The 20,448-nt window shown below is 33.4% G+C and overlaps 3 protein-coding genes across 3 annotated transcripts; 1 reads left to right on the top strand and 2 right to left on the bottom strand.

Annotated features, from left to right (window-relative positions):
• The first annotated feature begins 2,079 nt into the window (after nucleotides 1-2,079).
• On the top strand, nucleotides 2,080-5,980 carry TMT3 (tonoplast monosaccharide transporter3). The gene is made up of 6 exons (XM_048118949.2): nucleotides 2,080-2,470; nucleotides 2,627-2,781; nucleotides 2,915-3,481; nucleotides 3,918-4,789; nucleotides 4,942-5,129; nucleotides 5,367-5,980. Exons 2-6 carry the CDS (start codon nucleotides 2,700-2,702, stop codon nucleotides 5,809-5,811), a joined length of 2,154 nt encoding a protein of 717 aa, XP_047974906.1. The 5' UTR covers nucleotides 2,080-2,470; nucleotides 2,627-2,699; the 3' UTR covers nucleotides 5,812-5,980.
• Nucleotides 5,981-6,393: 413 nt separating this feature from the next.
• On the bottom strand, nucleotides 6,394-10,121 carry LOC125214743 (MLO-like protein 10). The gene is made up of 15 exons (XM_048115879.2): nucleotides 9,819-10,121; nucleotides 9,486-9,543; nucleotides 9,211-9,413; nucleotides 8,938-9,057; nucleotides 8,682-8,742; nucleotides 8,490-8,578; nucleotides 8,326-8,400; nucleotides 8,137-8,225; nucleotides 7,994-8,043; nucleotides 7,862-7,902; nucleotides 7,614-7,787; nucleotides 7,437-7,472; nucleotides 7,278-7,345; nucleotides 7,132-7,192; nucleotides 6,394-7,040 (listed from the first exon to the last, which is right to left on the bottom strand). The coding sequence occupies exons 1-15, from the start codon at nucleotides 9,951-9,953 to the stop codon at nucleotides 6,588-6,590; spliced, it is 1,713 nt and encodes a 570-aa protein (XP_047971836.1). The 5' UTR covers nucleotides 9,954-10,121; the 3' UTR covers nucleotides 6,394-6,587.
• Nucleotides 10,122-13,612: 3,491 nt separating this feature from the next.
• Nucleotides 13,613-19,426, bottom strand: LOC125214744 (protein STRICTOSIDINE SYNTHASE-LIKE 7-like). Its single transcript, XM_048115880.2, has 4 exons — nucleotides 18,952-19,426; nucleotides 14,359-14,666; nucleotides 14,111-14,243; nucleotides 13,613-14,016 (listed from the first exon to the last, which is right to left on the bottom strand). The coding sequence occupies exons 1-4, from the start codon at nucleotides 19,333-19,335 to the stop codon at nucleotides 13,717-13,719; spliced, it is 1,125 nt and encodes a 374-aa protein (XP_047971837.1). The 5' UTR covers nucleotides 19,336-19,426; the 3' UTR covers nucleotides 13,613-13,716.
• Between the last annotated feature and the right edge of the window lie 1,022 nt (nucleotides 19,427-20,448).

The raw sequence follows: 20,448 nt of genomic DNA, 5'->3' as shown, positions 1-20,448 counted from the left end.
CTTTAACTAATTAATAAATAAGTACTCCATAAAACAAATAAAATCAACGTGTTTCATATATCTGCGCAATCTCCGGTTGAATTATAAAATCTATTGATCATTTGATCATAATTAAACAGCTAATTAGAAATGAACAAAGCATGCCATTGAGAAAAGACAAATTAAGGGTATATAGAAAAGAAAAGAGAGAGAAAGTATTTTTATTTATATACTACCTCCGTGCATGAAAAATAATCTATTTTTGCCATTTTGAGCGGGCCATAAAAAATAGTCCCATTTCAAAAGTGAAACTTTTTCTTTCACATTATCTACTTAATTTTCTCATCATCTATCTTACTTTTACCTACTTTTTTGTCTTCATTTCTCTTACTTACCAATTTACCATTAAAATATATATCGTCCAAGATTATTTTTTTGGAAGGGGGAGTAGTATATATTTGAATCACTGATACACGTAATATGTGCCATGATATTACTGCACTTGTGATCAGTACTGAATCTACTGATGAAAAAAAAATAAGTACAACATTTATATATAATTAATAAGTATTTAATATTTTATTAAAATCGAATAAAATCAATCCTTGTGAGTTTCCACAAAATAATAGACTATTTTGTACTACGAAACAAATACTAGGAAATAATTAAAGACCTCACAAATAATTTTCAGTTCATTTAGAAGACTTGTTTACTCTTTCTCGACTATTTCTCCTGATTTTAAATCAAGACCTCAAAAATATTCAACTTTTACTTTTTTTTAGAGTGAAAAATGTAGGGTGCTCTGCAAGATTTTGGATTTCAGTTTTGTTACAAGTTATATCTCTATGTCTTGATTTGTTGTGATTGTTAAATATCTGTGCCCTCGTACGTTCTTTAAAATTTAAAAAAAAAAAAAGTGGTCGGCATCAAATGGTGAAAATTTATTTGTTTTCTTCATCAACACCAAGTTTTTAATTACATTTAAAATAATAAAACAGTTTATTATTACCAAGTTAGCAAATTAAATAGGATGGGATGGTGACTTTGAGCTTATCTTCCACGAGTGATTGAGTTAGGAATGAGATCAACATATAACGTTTTAGCAACAAACTTTGTGGTGATTTGGCTGTGACAAATGAGCACGACGTTAAGACTATTCAATTCCTATAATAATCAAGAAAATTCAACAAATACAATGAAGTTACCATCGAGCTAGCAGGTCAAATGAAATTTAAAATTAAAGAAAAAAATAATAGAAACTACTGTTCGGTAGAAAATATAATAAGTAGTTTTAATTGATTTAATTTATTAATAATCCAAAACATCTATATTTACTAAAGTAGTAGTCCTATTTATGGTTAGCCATATTATGGCCACATGCATTTATTGATTGCTGAATCCCACGTTATGGAATTATTTTCCATTTAATTATACGAGAACAATGTTGAATCAATTAGTAAGACGTTTATTTAACGAATACATTCATTGTTAGTTCAAATTACTTATACGTATGAGTGGGGGAATATCATATACTTCGTGCTAATTGTAACTAAAAACATATAATTTCTCTTTCAAAAACTAAACAACATGTAAATAAATCCAAAAACTCATCTATTTATATTAATTACTCCATATAAGTATTAATAAAACATAGTTTAAGTAGTAAAATTGGGTCTAGCAAGGCTCTCCATAGCCAAAAATCTTATGTTTAATTCCTTCTACTTGTTGTGTAATCAAAAGTTATACTCCCTCCGTCTCGGCTAAGATGACACATTGCTTAGCCGACACGAGATTTTTGGAGTTATTGGTTAAAGTGTTTAATTAGAAAGAAAAAATGTGGATGTAAGTATTAAAATAGAGAGATAAAGAAAGATGAATACACAAAATTGAAACAATCTCGTTATTTTATCATTCACCGCACACTAAATATCTCTATTAAAAGAATGGATGTGGTAATTTTAATAAAATAAATTGTAAATATAGTAATTAAAAAAGAGACTGAAAATTGACCGATTTGAATCTGGTGATACGCCTGAGGCAGAGATGGTATGTAGATTTGTTGCCAACTCACAAAGAATCTTTCCAAGAGAGAGACAGAGATTGCAATAAAATAGAGCCCAATGCCAACACCAACAGATCAGCGCTGCACGTTCTTGGATCGCCACTCATCTCCCTATTTCAACTCGCTTCTTTTTCGATCCCAAACTCACTGCCTTCTCTCTCCCTCTCTCCTCTCACGTTTTGCCAGCTCTACACTTCTTGTATTCATCACCATTGCCTCTCTTTGCTCCCCAATTAACTCTCAATTTAAATTAAAAGTTTTCTTCTGTCTCTTTCCCTCTCACCATTTTACCTAACACACATATATAAAGGAAAGGTTGCGCCTTTACTGGCATTGCATGTGCTGCCGTTTACATGCTGCGTGAGGGGCGTTGTTCTTGCAGTATCATCACATAGTTGATGGATTCCTTCAGGCCCTTTTGATTTCGAGGTATTTGCCTTTTAATTTTGAAGGATTTTGCTTGAAAATCTGTTCTTGATGTGCATTGCTTCCTACTTTGAAGATATTTTTGTATCATGTGAGCGAACGTGACGATCTATTGCTTTTTCTTTAATCTCTGTGCGTGTGTTTGATTTGTGTATACAGTGATATTGCAAAATCTGGGGCTTTGTCAATTTGGCTGGAGTCGGATTTCTTGTGAGGGAGTGTGAATTTTGCAATGATGAGAGGAGCTGTTTTTGTAGCTATTGCTGCCGCCATTGGTAACTTCTTGCAAGGATGGGACAATGCTACTATTGCAGGTCTGTTTGTTTTTCATTGTTTTGATGTTGAAGAAGATCAATTTAGGTATGGAGTAGTAGAAGATTAAATCTTGATCTTGAATCTAGCATTGATGTGGCATGAGATCTTTTAAAAATGCAAATTCTTTTTCAGGATCTGTGCTTTACATCAAGAGGGAGTTTCATTTGGAGACACGGCCTACAATCGAAGGGCTTATCGTTGCAACATCTCTGATTGGGGCAACGGTCATCACTACGTTCTCTGGGCCAGTGGCTGACTGGCTCGGACGTCGTCCAATGCTGATAATCTCATCTGTTCTCTATTTCCTTAGTGGACTGGTCATGTTTTGGGCTCCCAATGTGTACATTCTCCTTTTGGCTAGGCTCTTGGATGGTTTTGGGATTGGTCTCGCTGTCACTCTCGTTCCCGTCTACATATCCGAGACAGCCCCGCCAGAAATAAGGGGGTTGCTGAATACCCTCCCTCAGTTTACTGGCTCTGCTGGGATGTTTTTGTCATACTGCATGGTCTTTATGATGTCGTTGCAGGATTCGCCTAGTTGGAGAATGATGCTCGGGGTTCTTTCTATTCCTTCACTGTTCTATTTTGCCTTGGCATTGTTTTACCTGCCTGAATCCCCGAGGTGGCTGGTAAGTAAAGGAAGGATGAAAGAGGCCAAGAAAGTTCTGCAAGGCCTACGTGGACGAGAAGATGTCTCAGGTAAATTTCTCTTCAATCGTACTGTATAGTTAAGTTATGATTTGTAATGAGTTCTGAATTCTGATGATAGGATTTGAAGTTAAATGATCAAATCTTGTATGAGCTTTGAATGGTGTCGAATTCAAATCTATTTGAACTAATCTGGTATAGAGATTGTTAGGGTGGACCTTATCTATAACTCCTGATGTTTAACTTAGATGGATTTATGAGAGGAATATGGTCCAATCGGAACATACAGATAAAAGTAGATGCTAGAAGTCGAGTGTCTAATTTACCACTTGTGCGGTTAAACGAGTGTTTATAGCTCTTTGGTCAGTGAGACCCTTGTGGTTGCTCGATGTAGCAATATCTGGACATTCGAATAATAAGTATGCTCTGATTATCAAAAATTTTCTTGTTTAAGTATGTAATTCTTCTCTTGTCCTCTTGTCAACAGGTGAAATGGCTTTATTACTCGAGGGTTTAGATGTCGGAGGTGATACAGCCATAGAGGAATATGTCATCAGTCCCGATAACGATCTTGCTGGCCACCAAGATCATGAAGTGGAGAAAGATCGTATCAAATTATATGGCGCTGAAGAGGGCCAGTCCTGGATCGCCAAGCCCGTTGCTGGACAGAGCACTCTGGGTATGGTTTCCCGTCAAGGGAGTCTGGCTAACCGGAGCATGCTTATGGATCCGATGGTCACTCTCTTTGGCAGTGTTCACGAGAAGCTCCCAGAGATGGGAATGGGAAGCATGAGAAGCATGCTCTTCTCGAATTTCGGCAGTATGTTTAACGTAAACCCAGAAAATCAAGTTAAACACGAGCATTGGAATGAAGAAAACATGGAAAGGGATGAGGAAAATGCTGGATCCGATCATTCTGGAAACGAATCTGACGATGACATGAGGAGTCCTTTGATCCGCCATGATAGCAATGCTGAGAAGGATAATAACGGAGAGCAGCTCGGAAGTGTAGGAATCGGTGGTGGCTGGCAGCTAGCATACAGGAAGGACGAGAATAACGCAGGAGGTCTTAAGAGGATCTACTTACACCAAGAGGGCGGTGCTGCTGCATCCAGGCGCGGTTCGGTTATTTCCATAGCGGGAACTGAAGGACCGGCTGATGGCGACTTAGTCCATGCTGCTGCCCTAGTGAGCCATTCTGTTCTCCGTGCTGATGACGTCACCACTCATCAATCAATTGGTCTGGCAACGGACAAGAAACCGCAAGCTGCTGCTCAAGGTCCTGGCTGGAAGGATCTTTTCGAACCCGGAGTTAAGCATGCTCTTGTTGTTGGAGTAGGACTTCAAGTTCTTCAGCAGGTAATTGTTCGAGTTGATTTTCGTCTGCTGCATTTTAGTTGCTTCTTTAGTTACTTATCACTGAATAGCCCATTAATCCGATGGCCGTCGACATATTATCCCTGAAACTTCTTAGTGTTGATCCTACTGCTTTTCTTATCGATGCTATGCAGTTTTCTGGCATTAATGGAGTTCTCTACTACACGCCACAAATTCTGGAACAAGCCGGTGTGGGAGTTCTCCTTTCAAATTTGGGCCTCACCTCAGAATCCGCCTCTCTTCTCATCAGCGGACTAACTACACTGTTGATGCTTCCTAGCATCGGTGTTGCAATGAGACTCATGGATGTTGCTGGCAGAAGGTAATTCCAAATTCGTGATCTCAACGTGTACTGTTAGCGAATCTGTCTCGTGTTAAACAGGCGTTCCGTCATTCAAAAATACGTAAAACATGGTTTGTTTCTTTAGTTCTTTACTTTTGAGGATGTTAGGATTGATGTGCCTAACTTGTACCTAACTTGTTAGAAACACATTCAATCCCAGACAGTGACATTGTCCAAACACTCGTGTTCACCTTCATGTTTGTTTCTCCCGTGCAGATGGCTCCTCCTCTCGACTCTGCCTGTGCTTCTAGTGACGCTGATTATGCTGGTTCTTGGCAACGTGCTCGATCTGGGGTCAGTGCCTCACGCTGTGATCTCAACAGTCAGTGTGATCGTCTACTTCTGCACCTTCGTGATGGGGTTCGGGCCGATCCCAAACATCCTATGCTCGGAGATCTTCCCCACCCGCGTCCGTGGGCTCTGCATCGCCATCTGCGCCCTCACATTCTGGATATGCGACATCATCGTCACCTACAGTCTTCCCGTGATGCTCAACTCCATCGGCCTGGCAGGCGTCTTCTCCATCTACGCAGTCGTCTGCAGCATCGCGTGGGTGTTCACGTACCTCAAAGTGCCGGAAACCAAAGGGATGCCACTCGAAGTCATCACGGAGTTCTTCGCAGTGGGTGCGAAGCAAAATGCAGAGAGTGAAAACAACTGAAAGTGTGGTTGTTATGCTTTTGGATTTCATTTTTCATTGTATGTTCAGTTTCTGCAGTTGTTACATTCTTTAGATACAATTTACAAAGATTTTGGTATAAATTTTTGAGTTGTATTACCATTATATTGGGAATTGTTTTGGCTTGTTAAGTGAAGTTTGAATTGCTGGATATTTTTTCATAAGTAAAGGATTAGGATCAAAACGCGATTGACAATTAATTTTTTATAGAAATGTTAAATATGGACCAGGACATATTGTTTATGACCAGAAGCTAACACACTTATTGTAAAGGATCAATTTTTTTTTAAACAAATGTATGTTTGAGACAAATTCCTTTTTATAAAGAAAAAATATTCAAAGCATTAACTAAATCAAACATTCTTAAAGGAAAATTCAAAGCATTAACTAAATCAAACATTCTCGAAGGAAAATAAGCATTAATTAAATCAAACATTCTTGAAGGTACACTATGCAAGTGGTTAAACTAGAAATATGTTACTACTACAATTACAATCTAAAGAAATGTTGTCCTTCTATAAAGAGATTTAATTATTACTTATCACAGTTGAAAAAAATCTGAAAGATCCAAAAATATAAAATGGTGATTAAATTTTTTTAAAATTTCGAACATAAACAAAATTTATTAAAATGTACACAAAAATATCTAAATATCTAATCACAAGTGCCTCCTGCCACTTTAAAATTTTGCACATTTAAATACAGAAGCAAATATAGAGTAAATCTCGAGTAAAAATCCAACAAGCATTCTGCCAACCTCACTTCTGCTGGGTGGGAGCCGGGCGCACGAACGAGAAATCATCTTCGTTCCTCGTTTCCTGTCCATTCAGAGCGAATTCCCTGTCATGCTCGTCATCAAGATGATGCTCATCAATGTCGTGGTCGTGGTCGTGATCCAAAGGATCATTGGACCTTATGATCAAGCTGGCCGTCGGTGGTGGAGGCGTGGATGGATCCTCGATATCAGATGCATCATGGTCTTCATAACCAAATCCCCGAGTCGAGTGACCGGTGGTCTTGAAACGCTGAAGCATCGCGCCCGTAGGGTGGAACGGTGACCCCATTGAAGATGTTGGGCTCGCGTTCCCACCTAAGGTTCGCGTAGGGGTGCTTCCTCCCCGCCCCTGCTTCTTCTTCACCGCCATGTGCCACTTCTTGAGGGCCTTAGACGTTTGCTCATCGAATATGGTTTTCTTCATGCTTGACCCCATCTAGATTTTGATAGTTTTGGACATTTTAGAAAATTCTCCCTATATATATAATGCATAGAAATTTACCAAGAAAATAATGCATCAAGATTACCTGAGCAATGAGGGCATATAGTGGAAGTGTAATGTAGCTACACAAACATAGGACAAAAACCCTATAACATCAACACCAAATTGAAGTCATTAATCAAGAATGCTAGGAACCACGATAGGTAAAACCTAGCGTCGAATATCACTTACCCTACACCAATCTTGATAATCACAAGTCCGAGATTCTCATGGATGCAAGAATCGATTCCAAACTCATACTGCACATGATTTTTTTTTCTCTAGTTAGTGATATTGTGTGTGGAAAGTTTTATATCAGTATTGATAATAAGGTTGATGAGGGATCATTACCCAAATCCACAAGAAGTATGTCAATTGGAAAGCATTCTGCATAAGAAAATCAAGTGTATTAGCATACGAGCACGAGTCTATAAACTTAATTCTCATTTTCGTTACCCTTTTACAGTAAACGGTCGTATGCAGCTATGAGTTCGAATATGTTGGTTGTAAAGGAGAATCCTTGAGTACCTGAAAAAGTGCAAAGTGAATGAGATGCAGCACCAGCCGGGGCCGACCAAACCAGAAATATTTGTCGGAGCCTTGAACGAGGGGTATGCCCTGGACTACTGCATGTCTCTCTGTTATCTCAAGGGCCATTTTTGTCAAAATAGCTTGTAGCTTCGTGCCGACAGCCAATATTATCTGAAAAGAAGCATTATGTCAATGTGTTTTTCTTCTTATGTATTTGTAACTTGTATTAGTAATAAGGATCTTACAATCACAGGAACTAAGGATGCCCAAAACAGTGCTTGCCATCCTGAAATAGTTTGAACAAATAAAACAATATGTCAAGAGATCAAATATGACCCGAGGAATCATATCGCAGCTCTACATTAACAGTAACATACCGTGAACATTTATGAGCAAGAAAACCACAAATGATCCCCACAAAACTGGGCTGAAAAAGAGAAATAAGTCATATATTAGTGCCTGAGAGAGAATTCTAAGCTGATTACACAGAAACTAAGCATTCAATCAAGAATATCTCTACCTTACTCCCACAACAGTCTTAAAGTCATCTTCTAGTGAACGTTTGATGTATTTTTGGAAGTTGAACTTGCTTCCAGGGGCCAAATGAACCTAAAAACCAAGCAAAGATCTATTACAAAAGTCCGGATGAAGCAGCCAAAATGACTACCTAGGTCACTGAAAAAGACAATGGACACGAAATAAGACTCACGGAAATGAAACCGTTTCGTAACGTCATGTAATCAGATTTGCTAACAGACCTAATGAATTGTCGGAAAAAACACCCCTGCATGAAAGATAAGCATCAGCAAGCTACAACGATAAAGTAACCACAGAAAATCAAGAACAAAAAAAAAACATGAAGCTGAATCTCACAATGTAGAAAAAGATAGGTATCCGTGTCCAGAAACTAGTGTGCGCCCTCACGAAAGATGTCTCATGAGTAAGCCTGAATCTTGAAGGATCTGCAAGGTCCAGATAGATTGATAAGCATGCCTACTCATGTAAGAAGATAAATTAAGATACACAAGTTTGGAAAAATGAAGCAAAGTGTATGTTGTGATGTACCATTAGAAAACTCATAGTCGTGGGAGGTAGTCTCCTGCTCCCATCCTTTCCAACCACGAATCTACACAACATTTAGATACAACATATTAATATATGGATATATTGATCCAAAAGACTCCGTGTAGATCATTTTTTGCTTCTGCAAAAAATGCAATCTCCTCCATATATGTTAATGAAACCATTCGATAAACCAGTTCGATACATGAGAAAGACAAACAGATGCAAATATACAGAAAAAACAAACATTGAGATGTACCTTAAGCTTTCCAAGTCCCATAGTGATAGCACTGTAGAGCACGTGCAAGACTGCTAAAAAGAATATAAGAATATGTATCTGATGCAGTCCATCCACTGTTATAAGTGGTACAAGCCCCTTCTGAAAATGTCAAGATTAGTTAAGCAATTAGATTGTGCCTTTATTGAGACATAGACCTCACAGAAATTCACACTACACATTCTGTTTCAGGTATATTGCTATGGGACCTATCTGTTTTAGCAGAAGCACATATTATTACTCAAGTAAACTTACATCTGTACATTTAGTAGACGATTTGCCAGCTAAAACACGGCGATCAAACGACAAAAGCCTGCGACGGCCCTCTTTTTCCTCACCAGGGTCTTTTGCTTTACAAGGCAGCATGATATCAGCAGCACCTTTAGGTATGCAGATTTCAGCAATGTAGTATTGACTGAATACAAGGGTCAGAGAGATGAAACCAAGAATCATCAACTCTGCAGCAAACAAAACAAATCGAGTCAATAAAAACTCAAATCTTAGCATCAAAAGAAAACAAGATGATCTACCTGCTTTGACCTTCTCCAGCGCCTCATACAGAGCCTTCTTATGCCTATCTGTTAACCACTGCAAAAACAATTTCACCACTCCCATTATTCACATGAATTAAGCCATCTATAAACACAAATGCCAAACAAGACAAGCAATAAAGATACAATTTTTAACAGCAAGAAAAGCATGATCAACTCAAGAACTCAAAACATTTCCTAATAAGTCCAAACCAAAACAGAAAGAAACACAAAAACCCAATAATCAAATCAAGATACAATTTTTCAGAGCAAAAAAAAAACAGAGGCCTAAAAAGCAGACCATTAAGGTCAACGGAGGTGGATCTTTCTTACCGTTCCAACTTTGTGGAGGAGTTTTTCAAGGACAATAGAGATGATTATGATGACAGCACAAACACCAGCAACTGCCCATGTTGCTGTGTACTGAAGATCTCTCTCCTTATCCCCATAACTAGACTCACCAGCCATGGAAATCCAAGGTCAATCAGAAAAGACCTTCCACTTTTGCTAGCAATTCTTCAGCTATCAGCTGCTCTTTTCTCAAAAACAGCTGCTAATTCTTCTTTTTTCTTTCCACAAAGGAATAATGGAAAATATCAAGTAATATGCCGTGGAATTTATACTCTACAAATGCGTGTTTAGAAGATATGGTTGAAGAAATAGGCAATGTATGACTGTAGTTGGTAGCGACAGCCCATTTATTGGACTGTTCTTGCTTTTTGAGCGGTTATTATATTATTAATATGATTATGTAAATTCTCGGTTTTGGCACGTCGTTTATGAATGTAATTACTGCTAATTACTAAGTAATTAGTTTTATTATTCTTAATTAAATCTAGATCTGGTCTTGGGATAGTGTAACATTTTTATTCTTACGTACTTCAAAATTTAAGCTTGATTGTCAGAATTCAATATTTTTGTTTGTATAAAAAAAAGTATTGATGTTGGATTAAAATTATTAATGTGATTAACCAAATGCAAAGCACGTTGACTTTTTCTGGAATATTTTAAGCTCGCCAGCTAAATTCAACGTTGACGCTATAGGGAGGACCATAATTGTGTTCTAATTGCTTTATTAAATTAAAATCTTAGAAACAAATGCTACATTTAGTACTAGTATAAATGCTGAATTAGTCAACAAATGATATTTATTTTTTAGTTAAATTAAAGAGGTGTCAATAGTACTACAGGTTTTGGTTTTTGGAATAATAAAATTAGTGAATATAAAATGGACATTAATATTGAAGGTTTTCAGAGGACTAAAATGAACACAAAATGGTCATAGATATTGAAGCCGCCAGTTTAAAGTGTAATAGTATATTAATTATAGCGTTAAGCACAAGCGATGTGTAATGTTTTAATACTCCCATTAATTAATATTGTACCACACACAAAGAATATTTGTGTACAATGCATTAAACTAAAAATGAAAGAGGCACTAAATTAAATGACAAGAAAGAAGTCATTAAAGACAGAGGTTTCGTCTATCTTTAAGTTAATTTAAGCTTAAATCGTTTACAGTTTACACTTTAGATTATCCTTACAAATTTGTACTAAAATAAAATAACTGAAAATAAAAAAATCCTAATATGAAAGCAACAGTAACGGGAGTGAAAGAAGAAGTCAATAGGAAATGTGGATTAAAATAGTAATGGCATGATTAGGTCATATTCCAATTTGTATCCCCTTTTTTTATTTCTTGTTATATTATTATATTGTATTTGTACACGTATAATTTAAATAATACAATAAAACTTTTCTCGTGCGCGCGCTATGAACTTCTACAGTTTGCAAAAGAGGGCGAGGCGGCAGTATAATACTCCTACTAAAAAAATTATAGTGTTAAATTTGATTCATCAATTAAGAAACATTTATATCTAAGTTTCTAGATGGCACTACTAGGAAAGTTACAATTGAAAAAAATCCTCGTGAAATAGAACGATGAGGCAGCTTATTCATTCAATAAATTGAAAGTTCGAATTATCATGAAAATAAATAGAAAACTATTGCTCATCACTCATTTTGAAATGGTAACGTTCCACATAATAATACTGACATTCACCTTTATTGTCTTAATCAAATCATGCTCCAAATCAAATAAGTAAATATCCATCCAACCTCATCTTATTTTCTGTGGGCTATATTGCCCTCTTAGCTAGCACTAGCATCTCATTTCCAATTATGCGTAAAGTTTGAATTTGTACGTTGATGTTTTTGTTTTTTTATTTTGAAATAGGAGTATGAGTTAGATCATCATTGCCGAAATAAATTACTCCAAACTTATAATTTACCTCTAGGTGAGACTAATCATTTGACCTGGTCTACTCTATCTGGATCTTATTTTTGTCTTTCTTATTTATTTTTAGTATTTGTACCCACTTGCAAGTTGCAATATATACTCTTGCGCGTAAGAGGCGCACTATTTTGTGGACTATCATTACTTTCAAAAATCAAATAACTAATTCTATTGTTTTTAAAAAAAAATTAAGCACCAAAATATATCATGATAAAGACTCATTCCGTAATTTGGCGTGTTTCGAGATTCACTCTATGTCAAATCTTCAGTTCTACGACAATAAACTTATATATTGCTAAACAAAATTTTGGTGCTAATGATAAGAAGAATTTTCGGTGTAGGTATTATATATTAATATAATTATTCTCTAATTAACTTGATTAGTTTTTTTTGTTTTTTTAATAAACGAAGTTGTAATGGGAATCCGCGTGGCATATTATATTATACTAGTATTACTTATTTAAGGTTGGTTTGCGTCCATGCAACTTCATGGAGTTAGATGACTTATTCAACTAGTACTTATTTTTATTTAATAATTATCTCCCTGTTTCAACTACTTATTTTTATTTATTGCTGTATTTATTTTCCTTTCAGGCTTAAAGTTCTTCAATCAGTCATTTATATATTTAAATTTGATGGAGACTTGACTTGCAACTTGGTCTAGTTAGTTTTTTGTCCCTTTATATATATATCATTGGTATGTTGGACTTTTCATATTAGCTCCACTTATTGATCATAGAAATATAAAAGAGGGAAAATCTATTGGTGTAAAGGGGAGGGAAGCTTGACCGCAACTATATTAAATCAATTGGTGTAATACCAATTGGAACGAGAAACAAATTACCCCAACTAAACTTTGAAAATAAAAAAGAATTCAAAGAAGCATGAATAGTTATATTTGCAATATACATCAATTATATTCTCTTTAGACGATATTTTCTTTACAGTAATGTTATCCTATATCATATTTCAATCACAAATTTAATGTTGATAGCGATGTGTATTCTAACATGAAATAATTTCTAGTACTATAAAGTATTCAAAACATTAAAGGTTATTACTCTATTCTTTATATTCCTATCCAATATGTATGCATCTACTTTACACTATGTCCGCCGATGTGTGCATGTAGGCAATTTTGGCTCCACACCATCTAAAATTTGAGATTTTAAATTTTTGATAAAATTATAACGAATCAAAAGTAAGCTGTACCGGAATAATATTCTAATTAATTATGTGAAAAGTTTTTTGATATACTATGTACCAAAGAAAATATAATTCGGTAGTACCACTTGACTCTTGACATATAAGTTGTCGGCCACGTCTTTAAATTCTCCGACAAGGACTACTTCCTATCCATATAAGATTAAACAATTTGATCTTGGAGTATATTATTATTGTTAATATCAGGAATATAATATGCTAAATTACAAGAAAAGTGCAGTATAACTTTAGACCGGAGAGAAGTAAATATGAAATTAGTGTTTTACCATATTCATTTAATCTCAAGTTTTTCTTTTCCAAAAAAAGTGATTGGGTACATCGCTCTTTCTTTGTTTCTCAATCTTCAATTTGGGTTTGATTCACACCTTAATAACTTCATGTCACACTCATGAATTGGCGTGTTCATCTTTGACTGTTTGAATTCGTACTCATCCATAGTTTTAATCGTATTCTAATGTCTTAATCTTAATTCTATTATTAAATCACAATAATGATTATATAATAAACCTGAAATTTGAGCATCCGCAGCTTCTAATCTGTGTGTTATTTAGCATATTCTTTGTAGTTGCATAAATGTGAGATAAAGAAATTAAATTGAGACGGCCACTAAAAGTTTGAACTTAAAAATAAAATCCATGGTAACATACATGCTTTATTATTCATTATAGTTTAAGTAAACATACATATATGACATATATACCACTTAAGATCTCACGATGGCAGAGTGGTGGTGGCGGTGGCGGTGGCGGTGGCCGGAAATAGAGTCAAGTCGAGTCGAGTAATGTAGGGTGAGATCAAAGAACCACAATACAGATAGTGGCTAAGTTTGTTGCAACATGTAGCATATGAAACATCTGCATCGTAGTAATGTGCAACGGCTTTCCCCTCCAAATTAACCGCAATAGTCCCTCCATTTCTCTCCGTCTTAGGCCGCAATCCGTACTTGTCTAGCATCGCTATCGCCTTTCTAATCCACGGGCGTTGCCGTAGCATCTTCGAAAAACTCGAATCCTATCCAAATCAATAAATAAACACGCATGAGTAGTCACAAAATCTCGTCAGTACATGTCACATGTATAAAATAAATAAATAAATATTATATTACCGTGGCTAGTGCAATCCAATAGAGGCCGTCGCCATCGTGTCGGATGTTGTCGGGCAATCCGGGCAGATTATCAACAAACATTTCGACCGACCCTGCTCGGGGGCCTTTAATATAGTACTTCTTGCACCTCATCCTGCATTAAAAATAAACCGGATTTAATTTATTCATCAAAATTTCCTAATGTATATTTTTGTTACTCTTAAATTGAATTCATGGCTCCGTCCCTATATGCAATGAGAGAAACTTACATTACAGTTTCACAGACAATGACAAAAGTTTGATCAGCGGAGAGGGTGACACCATTAGCAAAGTAGAGGTCTTTCAACAGAATTGTTGTTTTTTTAGTTGATGGATCATAGCTCAAGAATCTACCGTGAGGTCTACCTTCCATCAATTCTAAGAAGGCCTGATCGACATTGTATTTGTAGGAGGCATCGGTGAAGTAGAGCTTTCCGTCGGGGCCGATATCGACTGCATCGGTAAACTTGAATTTGAGGCCTTCGGCCTCATCAGTTAATACTTGTATTACACCATCTCTACTTATGTTTAGTAGCCCCTGCAATCACAGTCACGAATGCACATAATTTTTTTGGATTGAATATCAATTTGAAAAATTGAATCTCATAATTAAATATATTTATGTTTGGTTCATGATATTGAATAGTAAGGAGCCATATTCACCGTCTCCAACAAAAATAAATTAAATTAAAGAAAAGAGTAAGCAATAATTAGCAAATGCGTGCCCATATATATTTAAATTATCTTGCCAACCAAATAACTTTTTTTCATGAATTAATCTTTATTTATCTCGTATTGTATCATATTATAATTGTCAAAACAACTGAACACCACCTAAATATATAGACAAGATAATCATGTAGCATCAAGTATATGTGATATGTCATTGATGTTATATTACTTTTTATGTCTCATTAAAATAGTCTCTCATTTTTTTTGGTCTTAGTAAAAAAATTAGTCATCGTCTATTTTGTAAATTTCTCTTTTAATGGACCACGTTCTCCAGCAATACACTATTTACTTTTCTTTCTATTTCTCTTATATATTACCCATTGCACACTGAAACTCGTGTCGGTTCCAAAATTAATTTTTAGGGATGAAGGGAGTATACGTTTACTATAACTTTTGAGTTGATTGATTCAAAACTCGTAATTATATTAGAAAAATAATTACTCCTACGTACTTATGATAATATTAGTACTATATTTTATTCACGTTCCAAATGGAAAGTCATTTGAAAATTGCTATACTAATCACTTTAAATACAGTGTATAATTTTTGTCTAAAGAGATGAAATTAAAGATAATTTCTAGATTCAACTGTTAAGATATCCGAATGATAATACACGTCGGCTGAATATCTGGTGGAATATTTTAGGATTTTTTAGAGTTGAGTGCACAATCTTTTAAGGCCGATATTAAATGGGCCCAAAATCCAAATGCACCGATTCCAACTGTTGACAGAATTTATCAATCGAATTCGAATCTCAATTAACAAGTCATTTACGAATCACAACCTCTCGACTATAAAGTAAGTATTTCATTTAAATAAATGAAAAATATTTCAGAGACATAGTGGCATTGCATAGGGTGCAATTAGTAATTTTGTATTTAATTTTTTTTTATTCAAATTATAGTTTATAAATATACCTTATTGCCGCTACATGTATAATTATCTAATCAAGGAGTATTAGTTAAGATCTACTCCATAAGAGTGCTTCATTAACGGAAATATATACCGATTTAGCTGGGACCTACATTTGAATTAATTGATCCATATCAATTTTTTACACTATTCACTTATCAATTTTTTACATGTGCTTTAAAAATAAAAGAATCAAAAAATAAGAAAAAATGTCAACAATTTTCGTTAATAATGACAAAATAATCAAACATATATTCAAAAATGTTAAAATTTTGAATGCTTAAAATTAATACAGTACTAAATTTTTATTTAATTTCTTCACATATTTTTCTATTTTTCTCACTACTTTATCTTTTAATTTTTGGAACGGCACGTCAAATCTTGATAAAAAAAAATGACATGTTTTTAACTCATCATTAACATTTAAAGCTATAAACTTTATATTTTCTCTTTTTCTTTCTAAAAGATTGAGTTTTCAGCTCAATTCACATTAACATGTAACAAATTTAAAGTTGATAGTATAATATACAAATACTAAATGAATTAACAATTTCATTTTAAGAATTTTATAATTTTAATTAATTCTTTACTTTTAAAATATTACTAATTTCTAATAAATTCTTAGTTTTGGATTTCACAGTCAAACCTTTATGACAAAATACTCACATGTTTTTAACTTATCCATTTAATATTTTCTTTATATTTAATAAACTACTAGAATTCTTAGCTCAATACTGTGTACTATGCAACAAACTATAATTTGATATAGTATATCATAGTATGTTAATACTCCCTCTGCCCACAAAAAGTATGAACTTTGAATTCGATAGGATTTTAATGCATTATTGGTAAGTAAGAAAGAGATAGATAGAGGAAGTTTTTTAAGTATTGTTAGCGGAGAATGGATCGCATCTCATTAGAGAGAAGAGGGTTTCCAAAATTGGAATGTTCATATTCTTTGGGGACGGATGAAAAAGGAAATAGTCCAAACCTATATAAAAAAATTATCATATTTTAAGCTCATTTATTTAATATTTCAAACCTTCATATTTAATATTTACTCTTTTTTTATTAAATATAGTACTAGAGTCTTAGCTTAATTCTTCATGTAATAAACTAAACTTTGAGAAATAATAGTACATTAATAATAATTGAGTTCACATTTTTAATTAAAAGAATTTCATAATTTTGATTTTAACTTTTTATTTTTTAAATTTGATTTTTTAATTATTACAATTTTAAATAAGTAGAAAGATTGTAATTTTGTTGAATATATACTTTCAAGAAAATACAGATAAAAATATAAAGAAATAAAAAGGAAAACGTGTGTGGTTATGTTAGTCAAGCATCACTTTAATGTACCATATTAACTGAAATTCTTCACATTAAAATCCCCTAAAATTAGAATTATCCATAATTACACTATTAAGGATATATTAGTCAAAATGTATACTATATTTATGGCAAAAAGCCATAGGGATATTTTGTCTCTAAATCACTACCCTAAATAAATTTGCTAGATGTTCGAATTCCAGCTTCGATTTAAACTAATTCGGATGAACTTAAGATTTCAAATTTTAAGATAATTCGTAAGTAATTTCTGAGTTTGCACATGCAAAAATATTGGAACAATATATTGTTAGCGATTTATAAACATGATATTACGTCCTTTTTATTTGAAAAAAATATATCCCTAACTGACTTGATTGACATTTTTACGTAATCCTATGACATTTTAAACTTTTTATAATAGTTTGGGTATTCGATTTGCATTTTATTTTTGTTTAATACCTGAATGATACTAGAGTACTATTTAAGGTTTTGGCATATGGAGTATTTAAATTTATTTCTTTTCTTTTATTTCCTTTTTCAAAGTGTATATATGTTAAATAATAGTACAAGTATAATTTTTTCTGTACTAAATATAAATCGTTTAGAAATTTTGTTGAAGTAGTACATCAGTTTGTACGTAGTATAAGTATACTAGTACTATGTGAAACAAATAAAAATAAGAATTTGGGGATATCATAATTAGAAATCTAAATAATTAACTACTCCTACTTCAGCTTCAAATTTCTCAAAACACCCTTCACTAGCTATGATGATTTTTTCTATTTATATTAAATTTCAATAAAATCAATGTAATCAAATGAATATAGTATTATTTTTAAATAATAATATATAATTAAAAATTAATATAATTGTTCTAAAATTTAATGAATAAAATTCAAAATTAAGCAAAAAAGCATGTTCGGATTTGTTTAAGGACTGGAAACGAAAACAAGAAAAAAGGTAAAGAAATTGGTGAAGAGGAATTGTGTTTCATTATAATATTGTACTCCTACTAGTATTATCATAGGGCTACTCTAGTTGACTAGGAAAATATTTTAGAGCTAGTTAGTCTAGTCTAGTCTAGATAAAATTTTATGTCAATTATTTTTATTTGTTAACATAATAGTATATTATATACTCCCTCCATTCCATAATAATAATAATAGAGTCATTTCATTTTGCGCACTCATTTTGAAAAAATAATTATAAATAGTTAAAGTGGAGAAAAAGTAAATTAAAAGAGAGAATATTGTAGATAAGACTCTTCTCTACATTATTCTCTCTCTTACTTTACTTTCTCTCCACTTTAACTATTTAATATCATTTTTTCAAAACGAGAGCAGAAAATGAAATACCTCTATTACTTTGGAACGGAGGAAGTACTACATAAACTGATGTAGTAATTTATTAAAAATTCTAAAAAAAATTAGTAATGGAGACTTGAGTTTACATTGTTTGATATATTTTGAGAAAAATAAATGCATAAATATATATATAAATATATCAAGAAATTTCAAATATTACTAGTATATCAGGTACTTTGACAGAAACCTAGTAGTATAACATAAATTTAACAGAAACCTAGTACTAGTATTAACATAAATTTGATACTAAGCTAGTACATATAGTCTTAAAGTATCTTTAAAGAATGCAAGCTCAATAGTTTAAGGACTTTTAATGCAATTTACTCTTAATATTAAAGATAATATGTTTTCTGTGACAGTTGTTAGGACATTTCTTTTCAATGCAAAGATCAATAACACAGTATGTAAAGATTAAACGGATAAATATTAAAACGATAAAGAGAATAAATTAGTAGAGATGAAAAATCGAGTTTATAGAGTGACCTTGAACGCATCGGCGACAATTACTTCACCGTGGAAGCCGTGAGCGATCCCGAGCGGCCTTCCGCCCGTGTTGACCCACTTCTCCACCACTGACTCGGCAACGGAGTCCTTGAAAGCCACCTTGCTGATCCACCCGTCCTCGCCTCCGGTGTAGATGAGGCCAGTTTGGGGTTCATGCGCAATATCCTCCGGGGACACCAGCTCGCCCTCTCCGATCCTCTCCGAACCGCTCAGCATCCTGTTGTTTCGCTTCGGCGCCGCCAGAGCCAGCTCGTACTCCGGAAACACCGCCGGATCGAACGTTGCAAAACTGTACAGAAGCGCCGCTGCCAAAACCGCTACCGCGGCGGCGACGGCGTATGGTACAGGGACTATGCTTGCCATTGCTTGAGATCTCTCAGTCACTAACAAAAACTCAATTTTATGTTTTATTGAGATTGAAACATGATTGCTATGACTACTAGCCTTAAATATACTTATTTGTTTGGACGATCAACTAATTAAATATGAGGAGTATATATTGAGGAGTGATTAGAGACATAATGTTTCTATGCCATAATACCCTTATGTCACTTTGCCATAAGTGTAATTTATATTTTGACTTATATACCCTAATGTTATTTTAGAAAGATAGCTTAGATTATGAAAATTAAATCAGATAGTATTTATTGATCTATAGTTTTAATTAGAGTATTTTAAGTCTTAATTATAATTTTATGGAATGGTGCGACAATTTGATTTTATTTTCTTTGCATACTTACTTAACGGTATAAACTTTATCAATTAAATAATAATTTTTAAAACATACATACTTTTTACGAGAAAGAGCTCATACGATTAAATTATTGCTCTTAAAAATATAATTTACGGAGTACTATTTTATTTATAAAAGTTACTCTATTACTTTAATAGTTTAAATATATTATATAGGACTAAAATTATAATTCTTCTAAGTAAAAGTTAATGTTTTTAACTAATAAAAGTTATTCTTCTTACTAATAAAAGTTATTATTGTAATACTATAAAATATCATTATTTTGAATAAAAATTACTCTATACTAGTATTATTTTTGTGAATAAAAATTATTGTTATGATCAATGAAAGGTATTGCTTTTAAATGATCAATAGTCGTTTTGCATTTATCATGTGATGATTCAAACCCTTAATTCGACCTATTGAATGGAAGCATATTATCAATTAAGTTGCACTTCATCATCTTATAAAAATTACTCCAAAATTTAATATTTTTGTTCTTTGATTAATAGATACATTCATTTGCAATGTTATACTAAAAAATAAGAATGAAATGAAATTAGAATTTAAAAAAGTAGTAAATAATTAAATAAAATTATAAAATTTTTGAAAAATAATACATAAACATAGTCAGTATTAATATATCATGTATCAAATTTTTGTTTCATAATATTAAAATTGACTTAAAAACTATAATATTTTAATAGCATAAAAGACAAAATACTAACTATATGGCTTAAAAT

This window comes from Salvia hispanica, chromosome 3, assembly GCF_029641045.1.
Source record: "Salvia hispanica isolate PSC_SH4W2 chromosome 3, Shi_PSC_v1, whole genome shotgun sequence".
Lineage (NCBI taxonomy): Eukaryota > Viridiplantae > Streptophyta > Magnoliopsida > Lamiales > Lamiaceae > Salvia > Salvia hispanica.
The sequence above is the reverse complement of the archived record's forward strand: the minus strand, read 5'-3'. Positions and strand labels throughout refer to the sequence as shown.